The sequence below is a fragment of the Tachyglossus aculeatus genome, chromosome 11 (assembly GCF_015852505.1).
Source record: "Tachyglossus aculeatus isolate mTacAcu1 chromosome 11, mTacAcu1.pri, whole genome shotgun sequence".
Lineage (NCBI taxonomy): Eukaryota > Metazoa > Chordata > Mammalia > Monotremata > Tachyglossidae > Tachyglossus > Tachyglossus aculeatus.
The window spans coordinates 3,120,938-3,138,338 of NC_052076.1; the positions used below are offsets into that span (position 1 = coordinate 3,120,938).

Here is a 17,401-nt window from a genome sequence, read left to right on the forward strand (position 1 = left end):
AGCACTGTTCTAAGCAGTGGGTAGGTTACAAGGTGATCAGGTTGTCCCACGTTGGGGGTGCTCACAGTTTTAATTCCCATTTTCCAGATGAGGTAACTGAGGCCCAGAGAAGTGAAATGACTTGCCCAAAGTCACACAGCTGACAGTTGGCAGAGCCCGGATTTGAACCCATGACCTCTGACTCCAAAGCCCGGGCTCTTTCCGTTGAGCCACGCTGCTTCGGCATGGAGATCGGGCATTGGCCACTGCCGCGCCTCAGGCCTAGGCCTCAGCCTCGGCCTTTCCTGAGCGAGGAATAAATAAATACGATTGATTGAATTACTGGAACGAGCATGGGCCTGGAAATCAGAAGGATCTGAGCCTGAACAGATCCTGTCTCTGTTATGTGACCTTGGGCAAGTCCCTTAACTTCTCCGTGACCCAGTTACTTCATCTGTAAAATGGGGATTATGGGACTGTGTCCAACCTGATTAACTTGTATTAACTCTCTCTCTCTCTGTCTCTGCCTCTCTCTCTTTCTGTTTGTCTCTGTTTCTCTTTCTGTCTCTGCCTGTTTGTCTCTCTGTCTGCTTCGCTGCCCTCTCTCCATTTTTCTATTTCTTCCTCTCTCTTTCTCTGCCCCCTCTGTTTCTCTCTCTCTCTCCATTTCTCTATTTCTTCCTCTCTTTCTCCGTCTCTCTGTTTCTTTGCCCCCTCTGTTTCTCTCTCTCCATTTCTATTTATTTTATTTTGTTAATATGTTTGGTTTTGTTGTCTGTCTCCCCCTTCTAGACTGTGAGCCCGCTGTTGGGTAGGGACCGTCTCTATATGTTGCCAACTTGGACTTCCCAAGCGCTTAGTACAGTGCTCTGCACATAGTAAGTGCTCAATTAATACGATTGATTGATTGATTCTAGACTGTGAGCCCGTTGTTGGGTAGGGACCGTCTCTAGATGTTGCCAACTTGGACTTTCCAAGCGCTTAGTACAGTGCTCTGCACACAGTAAGCGCTCAATAAATACGATTGATTGATTGATTGATTGAGGGGCCGGGGGCCGGGGCATGGAGATCGGGCATTGGCCATGCTCGCGCCTCAGGCCTAGACCTTTCCTGAGCAAGGGGACGGGGGACGGGGGACCAGAGGGTCGGGGAATGGCCGCACCCCCGCCTCCCCTCAGGCCTAGGCCGAAGCTTTGGACGCCGGGAATGAACCGGCCTCCGACTTGGGCATCATGCCCCGCGGGGCCCCTCAGGAAAGGCCCCTGGGGGGTTCATTCATTCGGTCGTATTTATTAAAGGCCTACTGGTGCAGGACGCTGTACTAAGCGCTTGGAAAGTACAATTTGGCAACATATAAACAGTCCCTACCCAACAACAGGCTCATAGTCTAGAAGGAATAATAATGGTATTTGTTAAGCGCTTACTATGTGCCAAGCACTGGGGGAGATACTAGGTAATCAGGTTGTCCCATGTGGGGCTCACAGTAGCAACCCCCATTTTACAGATGAGGGAACTGAGGCACAGAGAAGTTACGTGACTTGCCCGAAGTCACACAGCTGACAAGTGGCCGAGCCGGGATTAGAACTCATGACTTCTGACGCTCAAGCCCTGCCTCTTGCCACTGAGCCACGACTGTGAGCCCACTGTGGGGTAGGGACTGTCTCTATATGCTGCCAACTTGTACTTCCCAAGCGCTTAGTACAGTGCTCTGCACACAGTAAGCGCCCAATAAATACGATTGATTGATTGACTTGTGCTTCAGCTTCCTCACCCTGTAAAATAGGGTTGATTAGAGACAGGGTGTTGGTTTCGGATTGTACACCTCCCTCTGTAATTGATTTTAACATCTATCAACCCAACTAGTCTGTAAAATCCTTGTAGGCAAGGATCGAGTATATCTATTCTTGCACTTTACTCTCCAAAGTGTTCAGTATAATGTTGTACATAGAGTAAGTGCCCAATAAACACTACTGATTGATTGAATTATGGCCAGGTTCTTTAAAAATCAGTAATTGACCCCCACTGCAGCCCCACATCACCCTATAGAATCGGTTAAAGCCGTTTTTTCCATCCCTCTCAGCTACCTGGGCTCTAGATTTACAGGTGTGTGGTAATCTCTATCATCATCAATCGTATTGAGCGCTTACTATGTGCAGAGCACTGTATTAAGCGCTTGGGAAGTACAAATTGGCAACATATAGAGACAGTCCCTACCCAACAGTGGGCTCACAGTCTAAAAGGGGGAGACAGAGAACAAAACCAAACATACTAACAAAATAAAATAGAATAGATATGTACAAATAAATTAGAGTAAAAATATATGTACAAACATATATACATATATACAGGTGCTGTGGGGAAGGGAGGGAGGTAAGATGGGGGGATGGAGAGGGGGACTCTCTAACTGTGGGTAACCTAGGGAGGTCACTTGTCCAATACGGATCCAATTCCGGAGACTTTTATGTCCATTATTTTTATTTGGGGGCCTTCCGTCCGCCCCGGCTCTGGCTGCCAATGTCATAAACTCCTACCTGGTGTCGTGAGTTCACACGGGGACAGCAGAGAAGTTTACTTTGGGGTGAGGCCTCTGATTTAGGACGGATGAGGGGAGAGGCAACGTCATCAGAGAGGGGCCAGGCTGGGGGTAGAGATCACCTCATCCTCCATCCCCAAACTGGGACGGACAGGAAAGGGGGAACTTTAACCACGTCTGCAGCACGCGTGAGGAGCAGGGTACACGGACCTGCAGTCCCCAGCCCAACCCTGCACTAGCAATGTCTGTTTTGGGATGAGAACGGAGAGCTGCAATCCCCTCCCTCCACCCCAGAGACCCAGGCCCACGTAGCAGAGAGAATTTCAGGCTCTTCTCCCTTACTGCAAGACTCCTCACCCTGGGCTTCAAGGCTGTCCATCCCCTCGCCCCCTCCTACCTCACCTCCCTTCTCTCCTTCTACTGCCCACCCTGCACCCTCCGATCCTCCGCCGCTAATCTCCTCACCGTACCTCGTTCTCGCCTGTTCCGCCGTCGACCCCCGGCCCACGTCCTCCCCCGGGCCTGGAATGCCCCCCAATCCCTCTGCCCCTCCGCCAAGCTAGCTCTCTTCCTCCCTTCAAGGCCCTGCTGAGAGCTCACCTCCTCCAGGAGGCCTTCCCAGACTGAGCCCCTTCCTTCCTCTCCCCCTCGTCCCCCTCTCCATCCCCCCATCTTACCTCCTTCCCTTCCCCACAGCACCTGTATATATGTATATATGGTTGTACATATTTATTACTCTATTTATTTATTTTACTTGTACATTTCTATCCTATTTATTTTATTCTGTTGGTATGTTTGGTTCTGTTCTCTGTCTCCCCCTTTTAGACTGTGAGCCCACTGTTGGGTAGGGACTGTCTCTATATGTTGCCAATTTGTACTTCCCAAGCGCTTAGTACAGTGCTCTGCACATAGTAAGCGCTCAATAAATACGATTGATTGATTGATTGACTAGTTCTCATCCCCATCCCACCCGGGGCCAGCTCATGGATCCCTGCAGCCCTCGCTGGGCCTAGACGCTGTAGGGCCGGGTGGAAGTGGGAGGGAAGGCCGCTGGGCCTGGGATTGACTGGTACCCGACTGACTGACCGCTCCTGATCAAAGGGAGGAGAAATGAAGTCCTGGCAGCTTGCAGAGTCGGCCAGACCAGCGGCAGCGGAGCGGGACTCCCCCTGAAGCTCCCGGCCCCTTGCTCCCTTCTCCCAAATCGGGCCAAACCAATGCTCACCTTCCACAAAGGGCAGTCGCGGCTAGGACCCGAGTGTACCCACCTCTCGGTTTTGGACCGCCCACCCCCGATGCTGCGATTCCCCTTCCCGTCTGAGCGACGAGAGACCCCCGGGGTGGGAGGTCAGCGGGAAGGCACGGGAGCAAGGGAACCCCGGGGCTGGCGGAGGAGCAGCCCGTTATCACCCGTTCCAGTTGCGGGGTTCTTAGGGACCCGACGGGGAGGGGTTCGCTGCTGGGTCGGTCCGCCGGTTTTCCGGCGTCGTTCCGTCTCCCCAAAGTTGCCCGGGGGTTCGGTGTGATGGCCACACTCCCGGACCTACGTAGGCGCGGCTGAGCGAGTCGGGGAGGGCGTTGGCTTCCACTTACAGAGAGCAAGCCTGGTCCACCCTATCGCATCCAGGAGACCCCCTGATCGGGTACCTGGGCGACCCCCAGAAGGTTGGACTCGGGCGGTGAAGGAGCACGACCCCAGTCCAACCCACTCACGGGCCCAGTTCCGCTCCCTCCCGCCGCCCCCCAACAAACTCCACGCGGCCTCGTCGTCTCTCTTCCCCCTTTAATTGACTCCGGCAAACCACGGCTTTCACTGGGTGACCCGCTCGGGAATTATAAAAATCACTCCGCCCGGCCCGAGGTGGGGCCTCCCCGTCCTTACAAACTGCATGTAAAAAAAAAACACACGACATCTTGGGCGTCCTCGGCGAGGGCCCGCTCAGTGCGGCGCGTGAGAGAGCGTGGGCGCGCCTATGTCCTCGACAAGCCGCGGTTGTCCAGGTCTTTCACCTGCAACGCAAAGCGGGCGGTCGGTGGGAGGAATCACGGTTACAAAAACAATGACAGTGGCGTCTACTGAACGCTCGCTTCGGGCCATGCCCTGTGCAAGCGAGATCGGATCGGTCACCCAGGGTTCACTGCCTTAAGTGGGTGGGAGAGCAGGAATTTTGCTCCCACTTTACTAATAATAATAATAATAATAATAATGATGGCATTTGTTAAGCGCTTACTATGTGCAAAGCACTGTTCTAAGCGCTGGGGAGGATACAAGGTGATCAGGTTGTCCCACGGGGGGCTCACAGTCTTAATTCCCGTTTTACAGATGAGGTAACTGAGGCCCAGAGAAGTGAAGTGGCTTGCCCAAAGTCACACAGCTGACAGGCGGCAGAGCCGGGATTTGAACCCACGATCTCTGACTCCAAAGCCCGGGCTCTTTCCACTGAGCCACGCTGTTTGGACAGATTTATTACTCTATTTTACTTGTACGACAAGTACGATAAATAAATAAACAATAAATAATAAACAGTAATAATGACTGGGATAATTGTTAAGCGCTTACTACGTACCAGGCACTGTTCTAAGCAGTACAGGGTGAACTGCTTGCCCAAGGCCACGCAGTACATGGATCCCCGCATTTCCCCTCCTCCTCCCCATCCCCCCGGCCCTACCTCCTTCCCCTGCCCACAGCACCTGTATATAATAATAATAATAATTTTGGTACTTGTAAAGCGCTTACTATGTGCAAAGCACTGTTCTAAGCGCTGGGGAGGATACAAGGTGATCAGGTTGTCCCACGTGGGGCTCACAATCTTAATTCCCATTTGACAGATGAGGTAACTGAGGCCCAGAGAAGTGAAGTGACTTGCCCAAAGTCCCACAGCTGACAGGCGGCAGAGCCGGAATTTGAACCCATGACCTCTGACTCCAAAGCCCGGGCTCTTCCCACTGAGCCACGCTGTTTGGACAGATTTATTGCTCTATTTTACTTGTACATATTTACTGTTCTATTTATTTTGTTAATGATGTGCATTTAGCTTTAATTCTATTTATTCTGACGACTTGACACCCATCCACGTGTTTCGTTTTGTTGCCCGTCTCCCCCTTCTAGACTGTGAGCCCGTTGTCGGGTAGGGACCGTCTCTCTATGTCGCCGACTTGTACTTCCCAAGCGCTTAGTCCAGTGCGCTGCACACAGTAAGCGCTCAATAAATACGATTGAAAGAATGAATGAATGACTTGACACCCGTCCACGTGTTGCGTTTTGTTGTCCGTCTCCCCCTTCTAGACTGTGAGCCCGTTGTCGGGTAGGGACCGTCTCTCTATCATCATCATCATCAATCGTATTTATTGAGCGCTTACTATGTGCACAGCACTGTACTAAGCGCTTGGGAAGTACAAATTGGCAACATATAGAGACAGTCCCTACCCAACAGTGGGCTCACAGTCTAAAAGGGGGAGACAGAGAACAAAACCAAACATACTAACAAAATAAAATAAATAGGATAGATATGTACAAGTAAAATAGAGTAATAAATAAGTACAAACATATATCCATATATACAGGTACTGTGGGGAAGGGAAGGAGGTAAGATGGGGGGGATGGAGAGGGGGACAAGGGGGAGAGGAAGGAAGGGGCTCAGTCTGGGAAGGCCTCCTGGAGGAGGTGAGCTCTCAGCAGGGCCTTGAAAGGATAATAATGGCACTTGTGAAGCGCTTACTATGTGCAAAGCACTGTTCTAAGCGCTGGGGGGGGGGACACAAGGTGATCAGGTTATCCCACGGGGGGCTCACCGTCTTCACCCCCATTTTACAGGTGAGGAAACTGAGGCTCAGAGAAGTGACTTCCCCGAGGTCATGCAGCAGACACGCGGCGGAGGCGGGATTCGAACCCAGGACCTCTGACTCCAGAGCCCGGGCTGTTTCCACTGAGCCACACTGTCGCCGCCTTGCACGTCCCAAGCGCTTAGTCCAGCGCTCCGCACACAGTAAGCGCTCAATAAATACGACTGAATGAATGAATGGATAAATTTGATTGATTGAATGACTACAGCCTCCCCGAGACCCCAAACCCAAATGCAAAGCGGGAGCTCCCGGGGCCCTCCCACCCCCGCCGAGGGTCCCCGGGGGAGACCCCGCACCCCGCACCCACTCGCCTTGTATATCCTGACCAGCCAGTGCTCTGTGGTGTACGCCTCTTCCAGCACGTCCAGCTCAAAGTCCTTGTTCCCGATCTCCGCGTTCCGCACCCGGTCGTAGCCCGGCGGACGTTCTGCATCGGGGAAGAGCGAGAGGCCCGTCGGCGCCGGCTTCCTCGGGGGGGAATCTCGGCGTGCCCGAGTCCGGGAGGCAAGTATTCTTCCGGATTTGCAGACGAGAAGGCCGAATCCCCGGAACGGGGTCCGATCCCGGCCGCCCTCAGGGCCCTGGGGTGAGCCCCCCGTGCCCCCCGCCGGCCCCGGGTGCCCCCCGCTCACTGGCTTCTGTGTAGACCTGTCCGAAGCGATAGTAACACATCTTGTACATGAGGCAGTTGAGCAGCACAGGGGAGCCCTCGCGGTCCACACGGAATTCCCCCGTGGCCGTGTAGTAATCGTGCTCCTTGATGTGCTTGCCCGTGTCCGTGCTCCCGCCGATCCGCACCATCCACAGGAATTTGTTGATGTCTAGGGGGTGAGGGGCGAAGGGGCTGCCTCAGCCCGGCGCCCCGGCTCCCGGGGGAGCGCCCGAAAAAGCGACTCCCTTTTCCAGAGGGGCTTGCGTCTCTCCCGGCCCGGTGAAACAGGGAGCCATCCCGACGGGGCCCAACCCCGCGTCCCCTCCTCCCCCCCCGGCCGTGGATTACCGTCCGAGGAGTAGCCGGTGAGGCCCCCGAAGATGACCAGCACGTAGCTGACATCCAGCTCCCTCATGATCTCGTAGGCCTTCTCCTCTGTGGACGCCATCGCCTGAGGGGACAGAGGAAGGGGGCCCGGTTCGAGGACGATGGTCAACATCCTCACCGTATTTATTGAGCGCTGACTACGTGCAGGGCACTGGACTAAGCGCTTGGGAAGTAGAAACTGGCAACGCAGAGAGACGGTCCCTACCCGACAGTGGGCTCACAGTCGGAAAGGGGGAGACGGTCATGCCAGCTCCCTGGGGCCGCCTGCTCGTACCTGCCCCACCCGCGAAATGTGGGTGTTGTTCCAGGTGTTGTTGTCCACTAAAATGGTCCGGTTGGCCATGGCGGTGATCTGGTAGCCGTAGTCCCACCACGACATGACCTTGGCGTCCTGGAGGGGTGGGGATGGATGGTCGGCGGGAGGATGGAGGAGAGGAGGCTCACCTCCCACACGACAGCCCGCGGGCCGCTTGGCCCCCCGCTCTTCCCACCTCGCGCGGGCCCCCCGCCTTTCCTCGAGCCCTGACCTCGGGGGTGTTGTGTCGGAGCCAGTAGTAGGCCTCCCGAAAGTCATCGAAGATGATCCTGCTGCCGTCCCCGCCCCGGGCGGACAGCACGATGGACGGCGAAGAGTAGGCCTCGCTGGTCACCCAGGTCGAGTGGAAGGTGTACGTGATGAGGAAGAAGGCCATGACCAGGATCATGCCGCTCGCCACCTGGAAGGGGAACCGGTCTCACGTGGCAGGGCTGCCCACCGGGAATCTTCTTTGAGCGGGGCTCCCGACTCCCACCTCTGTGCCGTCCCCAGTCACCATCATCATCAATCGCATTTATTGGGCGCTTACTGTGTGCGGAGCACTGGACTAAGCGCTTGGGAAGTACAAATTGGCAACATAGAGAGGCGGCCCCTACCCAACAGTGGGCTCACAGGCTAAAAGGGGGAGACAAAACCAAACATACTAACAAAATAAAATCAACAGAATAGATATGTACAAGTAAAATAGAGTAATAAATATGTACAAGCATATAGACATATATACAGGTGCTGTGGCGAAGGGAAGGAGGTAAGATGGGGGGATGGAGAGGGGGATGATGGCATTTGTTAAGCGCTTACTGTGTGCAAAGCACTGTTCTAAGCGCTGGGGAGGATACAAGGTGTTTGAGTTGTCCCACAGGGGGGCTCACAGTCAATCCCCATTTTACAGATGAGGTAACTGAGGCTCAGAGAAGTGACTTGCCCAAGGTCACACAGCAGACATGTGGCAGAGGCGGGATTCGAACCCCTGACCTGACTCCAAAGCCCGGGCTCTTTCCACTGAGCCACGCTGGCAGCCGTATTGCAGTAGCTTGGCCTTAGTAACACCGTTATCATTATTTGGGTACTGTTTAGGTGCTCTCCCCTTCGTCCCCCTCTCCATCCCCCCCATCTTACCTTCTTCCCTTCCCCACAGCACCTGTATATATGTATATATGGTTGTACATATTTTTTACTCTATTTATTCTATTTGTACATATCTATTCTATTTCTTTTATTTTGTTAGTATGTTTGGTTTTGTTCTCTGTCTCCCCCTTTTAGACTGTGAGCCCACTGTTGGGTAGGGACTGTCTCTATATGTTGCCAATTTGGACTTCCCAAGCGCTTAGTACAGTGCTCTGCACATGGTAAGCGCTCAATAAATACGATTGATTGATTGATTACTCTGTGCCCAGCACTGCATTACGTACTAGGGTCAATGCAAGATAATCGGGTTCGACACAGTCGCCCATCCCTTGTAGACTCACAGCTTAAGTACCAGGGAGAGCAGGTACGGAATCCCCATTTTGCGGAACGGGAAACTGAGGCACGAACGGGCACTGCAACCCAGGTCCTCGGACCCAGCTCTTTCATCAATCATCAATCGTATTTATTGAGCGCTTACTATGTGCAGAGCACTGTACTAAGCGCTTGGGAAGTACAAATTGGCCACCTTTCCACCGGCCACGGCATTTATGCCAACTGAAAGCGCCTCAAGGGCAGGGCTGCCCGCTGGGGCTCATCCACCCGGCAGAGCGCTCCGCACCTAGCCAAGGCTCGATTCGTTCATTCAGTCGTACTTACTGAGCGCTTACTGGGTGCAGAGCGCTGTGCGAAGCGCTTGGGAAGTACAATTGGGCAACGTTTAGAGATTGGCACTGCCAACGCTGATGCCCGGAGGCCCGGCTCAGCCTCTGAGAAGGGAGGCCCAACGCTCTGGGTCCAGCTGACGGGCACCGGGGAGTGTACTGAAGTCCACCCGGTGCCCGGCCCACTTGCACAGGTCCTTTCCTAGCGCTCAGTTGGCGCTCGTTGATGTTCAAGCCCACCCTCAGCCCCACAGAACTTCGGTCTAAATCATAGCTCAACTCAATCCACAATTTAATTTAATGTCTGTCTTCCCCTCTAGATTGTAAGCGCTTAGTGGGCAGGGAACATGTCTACCAACTCTGTTATACTTGTACTTCCCAAGCGCTTAGTACAGTGCTCTGCACACAGTAAGCGCTCAATAAATACGACAATGAATGAATGAGTCCGCCAATTCTGTTACATTGGACTCTCCCAAGCGCTTAGTACAGTGCTCTGCACACAGTAAGCGCTCAATAAATACGATTGAATGAATGACTGACTCTCCCAAGTGCTTAGTACAGTGCTCTGCAGACAGAAAGCACTCAATAAATACGATTAGGTGATTGAATGTGTCTGCCAATTTGTTATATTGGTCTCTCCTAAGTGCTTAGTACAGTGCTCTGCACACAGTAAGCACTCAATACGACAATGAATGAATGACTCTCCCAAGTCCTTAATACAGTGCTCTACAGACAGAAAGCACTCAATAAATACGATTAGGTGATTGAATGTGTCTGCCACTTCTGTTACATAGGACTCTCCCAAGTGCTTAGTACAGTGCTCTGCACACAGTAAGCGCTCAATAAATACGACTGAATGAATGAATGACTCTCCCAAGTGCTTAGTACAGTGCTCTGCAGACAGAAAGCACTCAATAAATACAATTAGGTGACTGAATGTGTCTGCCAATTCTGTTACACTGGACTCTCCCAAGTGCTTAGTACAGTGCTCTGCACACAGTAAGCGCTCAATACATACAATTGAATGAATGACTGACTCTCCCAAGTGCTTAGTACAGTGCTCTGCAGACAGAAAGCACTCAATAAATACGATTAGGTGATTGAATGTGTCTGCCAATTGTTATACTGGACTCTCCCAAGTGTGTGCTCTGCACACAGTAGGTGCTCAATAAATACGATTGAATGAATGACTCTCCCAAGTGCTTAGTACAGTGCTCTGCAGACAGAAAGCACTCAATAAATACGATTAGGTGATTGAATGTGTCTGCCAATTCTGTTACATTGGACTCTCCCAAGAGCTTAGTACAGTGCTCTGCACACAGTAAGTGCTCAATAAATACAATTAGGTGATTGAATGTGTCTGCCAATTCTGTTATAGTGGACTCTCCCAAGCCCTTAGTACAGTGCTTCGCACACAGTAAGCGCTCAATGAATACGATTGAATGAATGACTCTCCCAAGTGCTTAGTACAGTGCTCTGCAGACAGAAAGCACTCAATAAATACGATTAGGTGATTGAATGTGTCTGCCAATTCTGTTATAGTGGACTCTCCCAAGCCCTTAGTACAGTGCTTCGCACACAGTAAGCGCCCAATAAATACCACTGATTGATCATGCAGAGATTTTGAGGGTGGTGCTCTGGAAGTAGAAATGGGCCTTACTGGATATAATAATAATAATAACGATAGCCTTTATTAAGCGCTTACTATGCGCAAAGCACTGAGCTTGGGAAAGTGCGACACGGGGAAGCCCGTGCCCCGGACCCGGGCGCACCTCGTTCTTGATGGGGTACGTGGAGTCCTGCTGCTTCTTCGCCTTCTTGTCGGGGCGACTGATGTCCAGGTTCTTCATGTAGGTGGACAGCACCTGGGAGACGCCGATCCCGGACAGGATGCACATCACGGGGGCCAGGACCAGCATCAGGCGCACCTGAGGGGGGGGACGGGACGGACACGGGGTCACCGTCCCCGCCCGCTCACCTGCCCGCGGCGGCTCCCTCCTCGTACTTTTAGGCGCTCCCGTGTCCGGCCCCACCGGGTTCTTGCTTGGGCACGGTAATCTGGGGAAACCGAGGCCAACGTCGCGGGGCCCAGAGGCTTCTCGAGGAGAGTCCAGGCTCCCAGATTTGGGATGCGTGAATTCGCCCACGCCCGGGTTCTCTGACGGCGCCTCTGCCTCTGTTTCCCCCCCATCCGCCGGCCGGTCCCCGGGGTCAGAGGCGGTGAGGGCCGGACGAGGAGGGGGCTGTGAAAAAAGTGCTTTTCCACCGCTACGATCAGGTCCCCCCTCCGCTTTGGAAAGCAGGGCCAATCGGGAGACATCTCGCCACCGTTAATTTATATCTCTCCACCCTCCAGCCCCGCTCCCCCATTCCCATCCATCCCCAAAGCAGTGGAAAGAGCCGGGGCTTTGGAGTCAGAGGCCGTGGGTTCAAATCCCGGGTGACCTCGGGCAAGTCACTTCACTTCTCTGGGCCTCAGTTACCTCATCTGGAAAACGGGAGCCCACCATGGGACAACCTGTTACTCTATTTATTTATTTTACTTGTACCTATCTGTTCTATTTATTTTATTTTGTTAATATGTTTGGTTTTGTTCTCTGCCTCCCCCTTCTAGACTGTGAGCCCACTGTTGGGTAGGGACTGTCTCTATATGTTACCAACTTGTACTTCCCAAGTGCTTAGTACAGTGCTCTGCACACAGTAAGCGCTCAATAAATACGATTGATTGATTGAGAGCTCACCTCCTCCAGGAGGCCTTCCCAGACTGAGCCCCTTCCTTCCTCTCCCCCTCGCCCCCCTCTCTATCCCCCCCACCTTACCTCCTTCCCTTCCCCACAGCACCTGTATGTATGCATATATGTTTGTACATATTTATTACTCTATTTATTTATTTATTCTACTTGTACATATCTATTCTATTTATTTTATTTTGTTAGTATGTTTGGTTTTGTTCTCTGTCTCCCCCTTTTAGACTGTGAGCCCACTGTTGGGTAGGGACTGTCTCTATATGTTGCCAATTTGTACTTCCCAAGCGCTTAGTACAGTGCCCTGCACATAGTAAGCGCTCAATAAATACGACTGATTGATGGATTGATTGATTCTAGACTGTGAGCCCACTGTTGGGCAGGGACTGTCTCTATATGTTACCAACTTGTACTTCCCAAGCGCTTAGTACAGTGCTCTGCACACAGTAAGCGCTCAATAAATACGATTGATTGATTGATTCTAGACTGTGAGCCCACTGTTGGGTAGTGACTGTCTCTATATGTTACCAACTTGTACTTCCCAAGCGCTTAGTACAGTGCTCTGCACACAGTAAGCGCTCAATAAATACGATTGATTGATTGATTGAGCCACGCTGCTTCTCTAATAACGACGGCATTTATTAAGCTCTTACTATGTGCAAGGCACTGTTCTAAGCGCTGGGGAGCTTCCAAGGTAATCAGGTTGTCCCACGGGGGGCACACAGTCTTCCATCCCCATTTTCCAGATGAGGGAACCGAGGCCCAGAGAAGTGAAGCGACTTGCCCGAAGTCACCCAGCTGACAGCTGGCCCCACGACCTCTGCTTCCAAAGCCTGGGATCTTTCCACCGAGCTCCAATGCGGGAGAGTCAGGGTCGAAGAGAGGAGAGTCGGGGGTTTTGGGCGGTCCATGCTGGCTAACTGGGGGAGAGGAGTCAGCGGGGGTTGGATGATCTAGGACTCAGAGCTCTGAAGGATCATGAAGGATCAGGACAAACGATTTCTCTTCCCTTATTGACAGCCATGCCCATCGTCCCCGTCAGCTCTTCCTTGTATTTAACTCCCTTCTCAGGCCTCCTGTTCCTCCCCCTCCTCCTTCCCTCACCCCCAACGGTCTGGCCTCCTACTTCATTAACGAAATTAAATCCATCAAGTCTGAGCTTCCCAAAGTCACTCCCCCCGCTTCTCCAACCCCCCGGCTCTCAACCCTCTCCGCCATTCTCCCATCTTTCCCAGCAGTATCCTCGGAGGAGCTCTCCTCCCTCCTCTCAAGTGCTACTCCGGCCACCTGTGCTTCTGACCCCATTCCCTCTCATCTTATGAAATCTCATCATCATCATCATCAATCGTATTTATTGAGCGCTTACTATGTGCAGAGCGCTGTACTAAGCGCTTGGGAAGTACAAATTGGCAACATATAGAGACGGTCCCTACCCAGCAGTGGGCTCACACTCTCGCCCCATCCCTCCTCCCCTCCTTCACTTCCATATTCAACCGCTCACTCTCCACTGGTTCCTTCCCCTACTGAGCGCTCACCTCCTCCAGGAGGCCTTCCCAGACTGAGCCCCCGGCCCTACCTCCTTCCCCTCCCCACAGCACCTGTACATATTCATTCATTCATTCAATCGTATTTATTGAGCGCTTACTGTGTGCAGAGCACTGGACTAAGAGCTTGGGAAGTACAAGTTGGCAATACGTAGAGACGGTCCCTACCCAACAATGGGCTCACACTCTATTATTACTCTATTTATTTTACTTATTACTCTATTTTACTTGTACCTATCTATTCTATTGATTTTATTTTGTTAGTATGTTTGGTTTTGTTCTCTGTCTCCCCCTTCTAGACTGTGAGCCCGCTGTTGGGTAGGGACTGTCTCTATATGTTGCCAGCTTGTACTTCCCAAGCGCTTAGTACAGTGCTCTGCACACAGTAAGCGCTCAATACGATTGATTGATTGATTGATAGAAGGGGGAGACAGACAACAAAACAAAATATGTGGACATGTGTCAAGTCATCAGAACAAATCAATCAATCAATCAATCGTATTTATTGAGCGCTTACTATGTGCAGAGCACAAATAATTAAAGCTGTTTGTATAGATTTATTACTCTATTTTACTTGTACATATTCACTATTCTATTTATTTTGTTTTGTTACTAGGTTTTGTTCCGTTGTCTGTCTCCCCCTTCTAGACTGTGAGCCTGCCGTTGGGTAGGGACCGTCTCTAGGTGTTGCCAACTTGGACTTCCCAAGCGCTTAGTGCAGTGCTCTGCACACAGTAAGCGCTCAATAAATACGATTGATGATGATGATGATGATGATGAATCTGTGCTGGGTCACTGGGGGACAGTCAGGGATGGAGAGAGAAGAGTCCCCAACCGTAAGGGCAGCCGGGACACGATTTTTCCCGGCAACCTGATGCCCCTGTTGGAGCCGGAGTCCTAGGCTGGACAGCCCACCGGTCAACTCCATCATCATCAATTGTATTTATTGAGCGCTTACTGTGTGCAGGGCACTGTACTGAGCACTTGGGAAGTACAAATTGGCAACATATAGAGACAGTCCCTACCCAACAGTGGGCTCCCAGTCTAAAAGACTGTGGTGTGGCCACCTGGCCTGTGGTGCTTGTGTGTGGGAGGGAGGGGAGTGTGGGAGGGAGTGTGTTTGTCGTGAGTGACCTGCTCTGGGGGAGTTACATTTTGGATTGTAATGAACAGCGAGGCCTGGGGATGGGCCTCTCCCACTCAGAGGTACTTCCTTTGCTCACCTCCCTGTCACTCAAGCTTTCCCGGCCCTCATCATCATCAATCGTATTTATTGAGCGCTTACTGTGTGCAGGGCACTGTACTGAGCGCTTGGGAAGTACAAATTGGCAACATATAGAGACAGTCCCTACCCGACAGTGGGCTCACAGTCTAAAAGACCTGGTGACGCTCGGGGTCCCGTGATTCCGGCGGCAGAACCCGCCTTTTCCCAGGATCAGTCCGCCCCGCTGCCGTCCGGATTAAATTGCCCCGGCCCTGGCACCCCGTTCCCTCCCCGCCATCGGGCCCCGGGTGCCACCTGCCACCCCGCCCGCCCCTCGCCGCCCCCGGCACGGCCCCTCACCATGACGGCGGAGAAGTACATGCTGGTCACGCCGTACATGATGATGAAGATGCGGGCGTCTGACAGGTTCCTGAAGCAGTAGTAGAGGCCAACTGGGAGGGAGGGAGAAAGGCGTCAAAGGAGGCCGGGGGGGGCTCGGGGGGGGCGTCAACGCGACGCCCTGCCCGGCCCCGGGCTTCTCCGCGCACCTCGACGGTGGGAGGGGACCGAAGGGAAGAGGGACTCCCGACCTGGGAACATGAAGACCAGCAGCTGCAGGTCGAAATAGTAGGAGGACCAGGTGGTGGGCTGGTGCTCGGACACTGAGGCGATGATGGGGATGTTATTCTTGGCGTAGGAGGGGTCCAGCAGAGAGTAGAAGCGGCCCGTCCACGGAGAGATTTTTCCTGGCGGGAAGGAGGAACGTTATTAATAATAACCACGAGGGCATCTGTTAAGCGCTTACTACTACTAATAATAATGGCATGTATTAAGGGCTTACTATGCGCAAAGCACCGTTCTGAGCGCTGGGGAGGTTACAAGGAGATCAGGTTGTCCCCCGGGGAGCTCACAATCTCCATCCCTATTTTACAGATGAGGGAACTGAGGCCCAGAGAGTCAGTCAATCATATTTATTGAGCGCTTACTCATCATCATCATCATCAATCGTATTTATTGAGCGCTATGTGCAGAGCACTGTACTAAGCGCTTGGGAAGTACAAGTTGGCAACACATAGAGACAGTCCCTACCCAACAGTGGGGAGACAGAGAACCAAACCAAACATACTAACAAAATAAAATAAATAGAATAGATATGTTCAAGTAAAATAAATAAATAGAATAATAAATATGTACAAACATATATACATATATACAGGTGCTGTGGGGAAGGGAAGGAGGTAAGACGGGGGGATGGAGAGGGGGGCGAGGGGGAGAGGAAGGAGGGGGCTGAGTGTGGGAAGGCCTCCTGGAGGAGGTGAGCTCTCAGTAGGGCCTTGAATGGAGGAAGAGAGCTAGCTTGGCGGATGGGCAGAGGGAGGGCATTGCAATCAATCAATCGTATTTATTGAGCGCTTACTGTGTGCAGATCACTGTACTAAGCGCTTGACTCAGTTACCTCATCTGAAAAATGGGGAATAAAGACCGTGAGCCCCAGGTGGGACAACCGGATTACCTTGTATCTACTCCAGCGCTCGGAACAGGGCTTGGCACCTAGTAAGCGCTTAGTACCATAATTATTATTATTATCGTTATCTGATGACCTTGGACCTACCCCAGGTGTTGGAGCAGGGAAAGCGCTTAACGCCCTAATAACAGTGATAATTCTCCCAGAAAACTTCAAGCCTAAACTGGTTATGGAACCCGGGTTTCCTGATTCCCGGTCCTGGGTTCTTTCGCCGGGAGGTTTTGGAGGAGGGTTGGGGAGCTGGGCCCCTCCTCGCCGTCGGCTTTAAAACGTTCAATCCCCTTGCCCCCTCCTACCTCACCTTGCCACTCTCCTACAACCCAGCCCACACGCTTCGCACCCCCAATGCTAACCTTTTCACTGTCCCTCCATCTCGTCTAGCTCGTCGCCGACCACTCGCTCACGTCTGGAACGCCCACCCTCCCCATATCAATCAATCAATCAATCATATTTATTGAGCACCATACTAAGCGCTTGGGAAGTCCAAGTTGGCAACATATAGAGACAGTCCCTACCCAACAGTGGGCTCATATGCGACAGACAGTGACTCTCCCCCTCTTCAAAGCCTCCAAAAGGCCTTCTCTGATTAAGCCCCCTTTTCCTTTTCTTCACCTCCCCTCTGCGTCACCCTGACTTGCTCCCTTTATTCACCCCCCCGTCCCAGCCCCACACCACGAATTAACATATCTGCAACGTATTTCTTTATATTAATAATAATAATAATAATAATGATAGCATTTATTAAGCACTTACTATGTGCAAAGCACCGTTCTAAGCGCTGGGGATAGTACATATCTATTCTATTTATTTTATTCTGTTGGTATGTTTGGTTTTGTTCTCTGTCTCCCCCTTTTAGACTGTGAGCCCACTGTTGAGTAGGGACTGTC

At 52.2% G+C, this 17,401-nt stretch overlaps 1 protein-coding gene across 1 annotated transcript in view; it reads right to left on the bottom strand.

Moving 5' to 3' along the window:
* Positions 1-4,278: 4,278 nt before the first annotated feature.
* Positions 4,279-17,401, bottom strand: part of STT3A (STT3 oligosaccharyltransferase complex catalytic subunit A) — a 28,469-nt gene continuing 15,346 nt past the window's right edge. The window contains exons 10-18 of the mRNA XM_038754149.1: positions 15,580-15,735; positions 15,350-15,441; positions 11,270-11,425; positions 7,922-8,110; positions 7,669-7,785; positions 7,356-7,458; positions 6,988-7,176; positions 6,667-6,782; positions 4,279-4,522 (exon numbers count right to left, since the gene is read on the bottom strand). Coding sequence (XP_038610077.1) covers positions 4,484-4,522; positions 6,667-6,782; positions 6,988-7,176; positions 7,356-7,458; positions 7,669-7,785; positions 7,922-8,110; positions 11,270-11,425; positions 15,350-15,441; positions 15,580-15,735 — 1,157 coding nt within the window. The 3' untranslated portion in view covers positions 4,279-4,483. The remainder of the gene's footprint in view (positions 4,523-6,666; positions 6,783-6,987; positions 7,177-7,355; positions 7,459-7,668; positions 7,786-7,921; positions 8,111-11,269; positions 11,426-15,349; positions 15,442-15,579; positions 15,736-17,401) is intronic.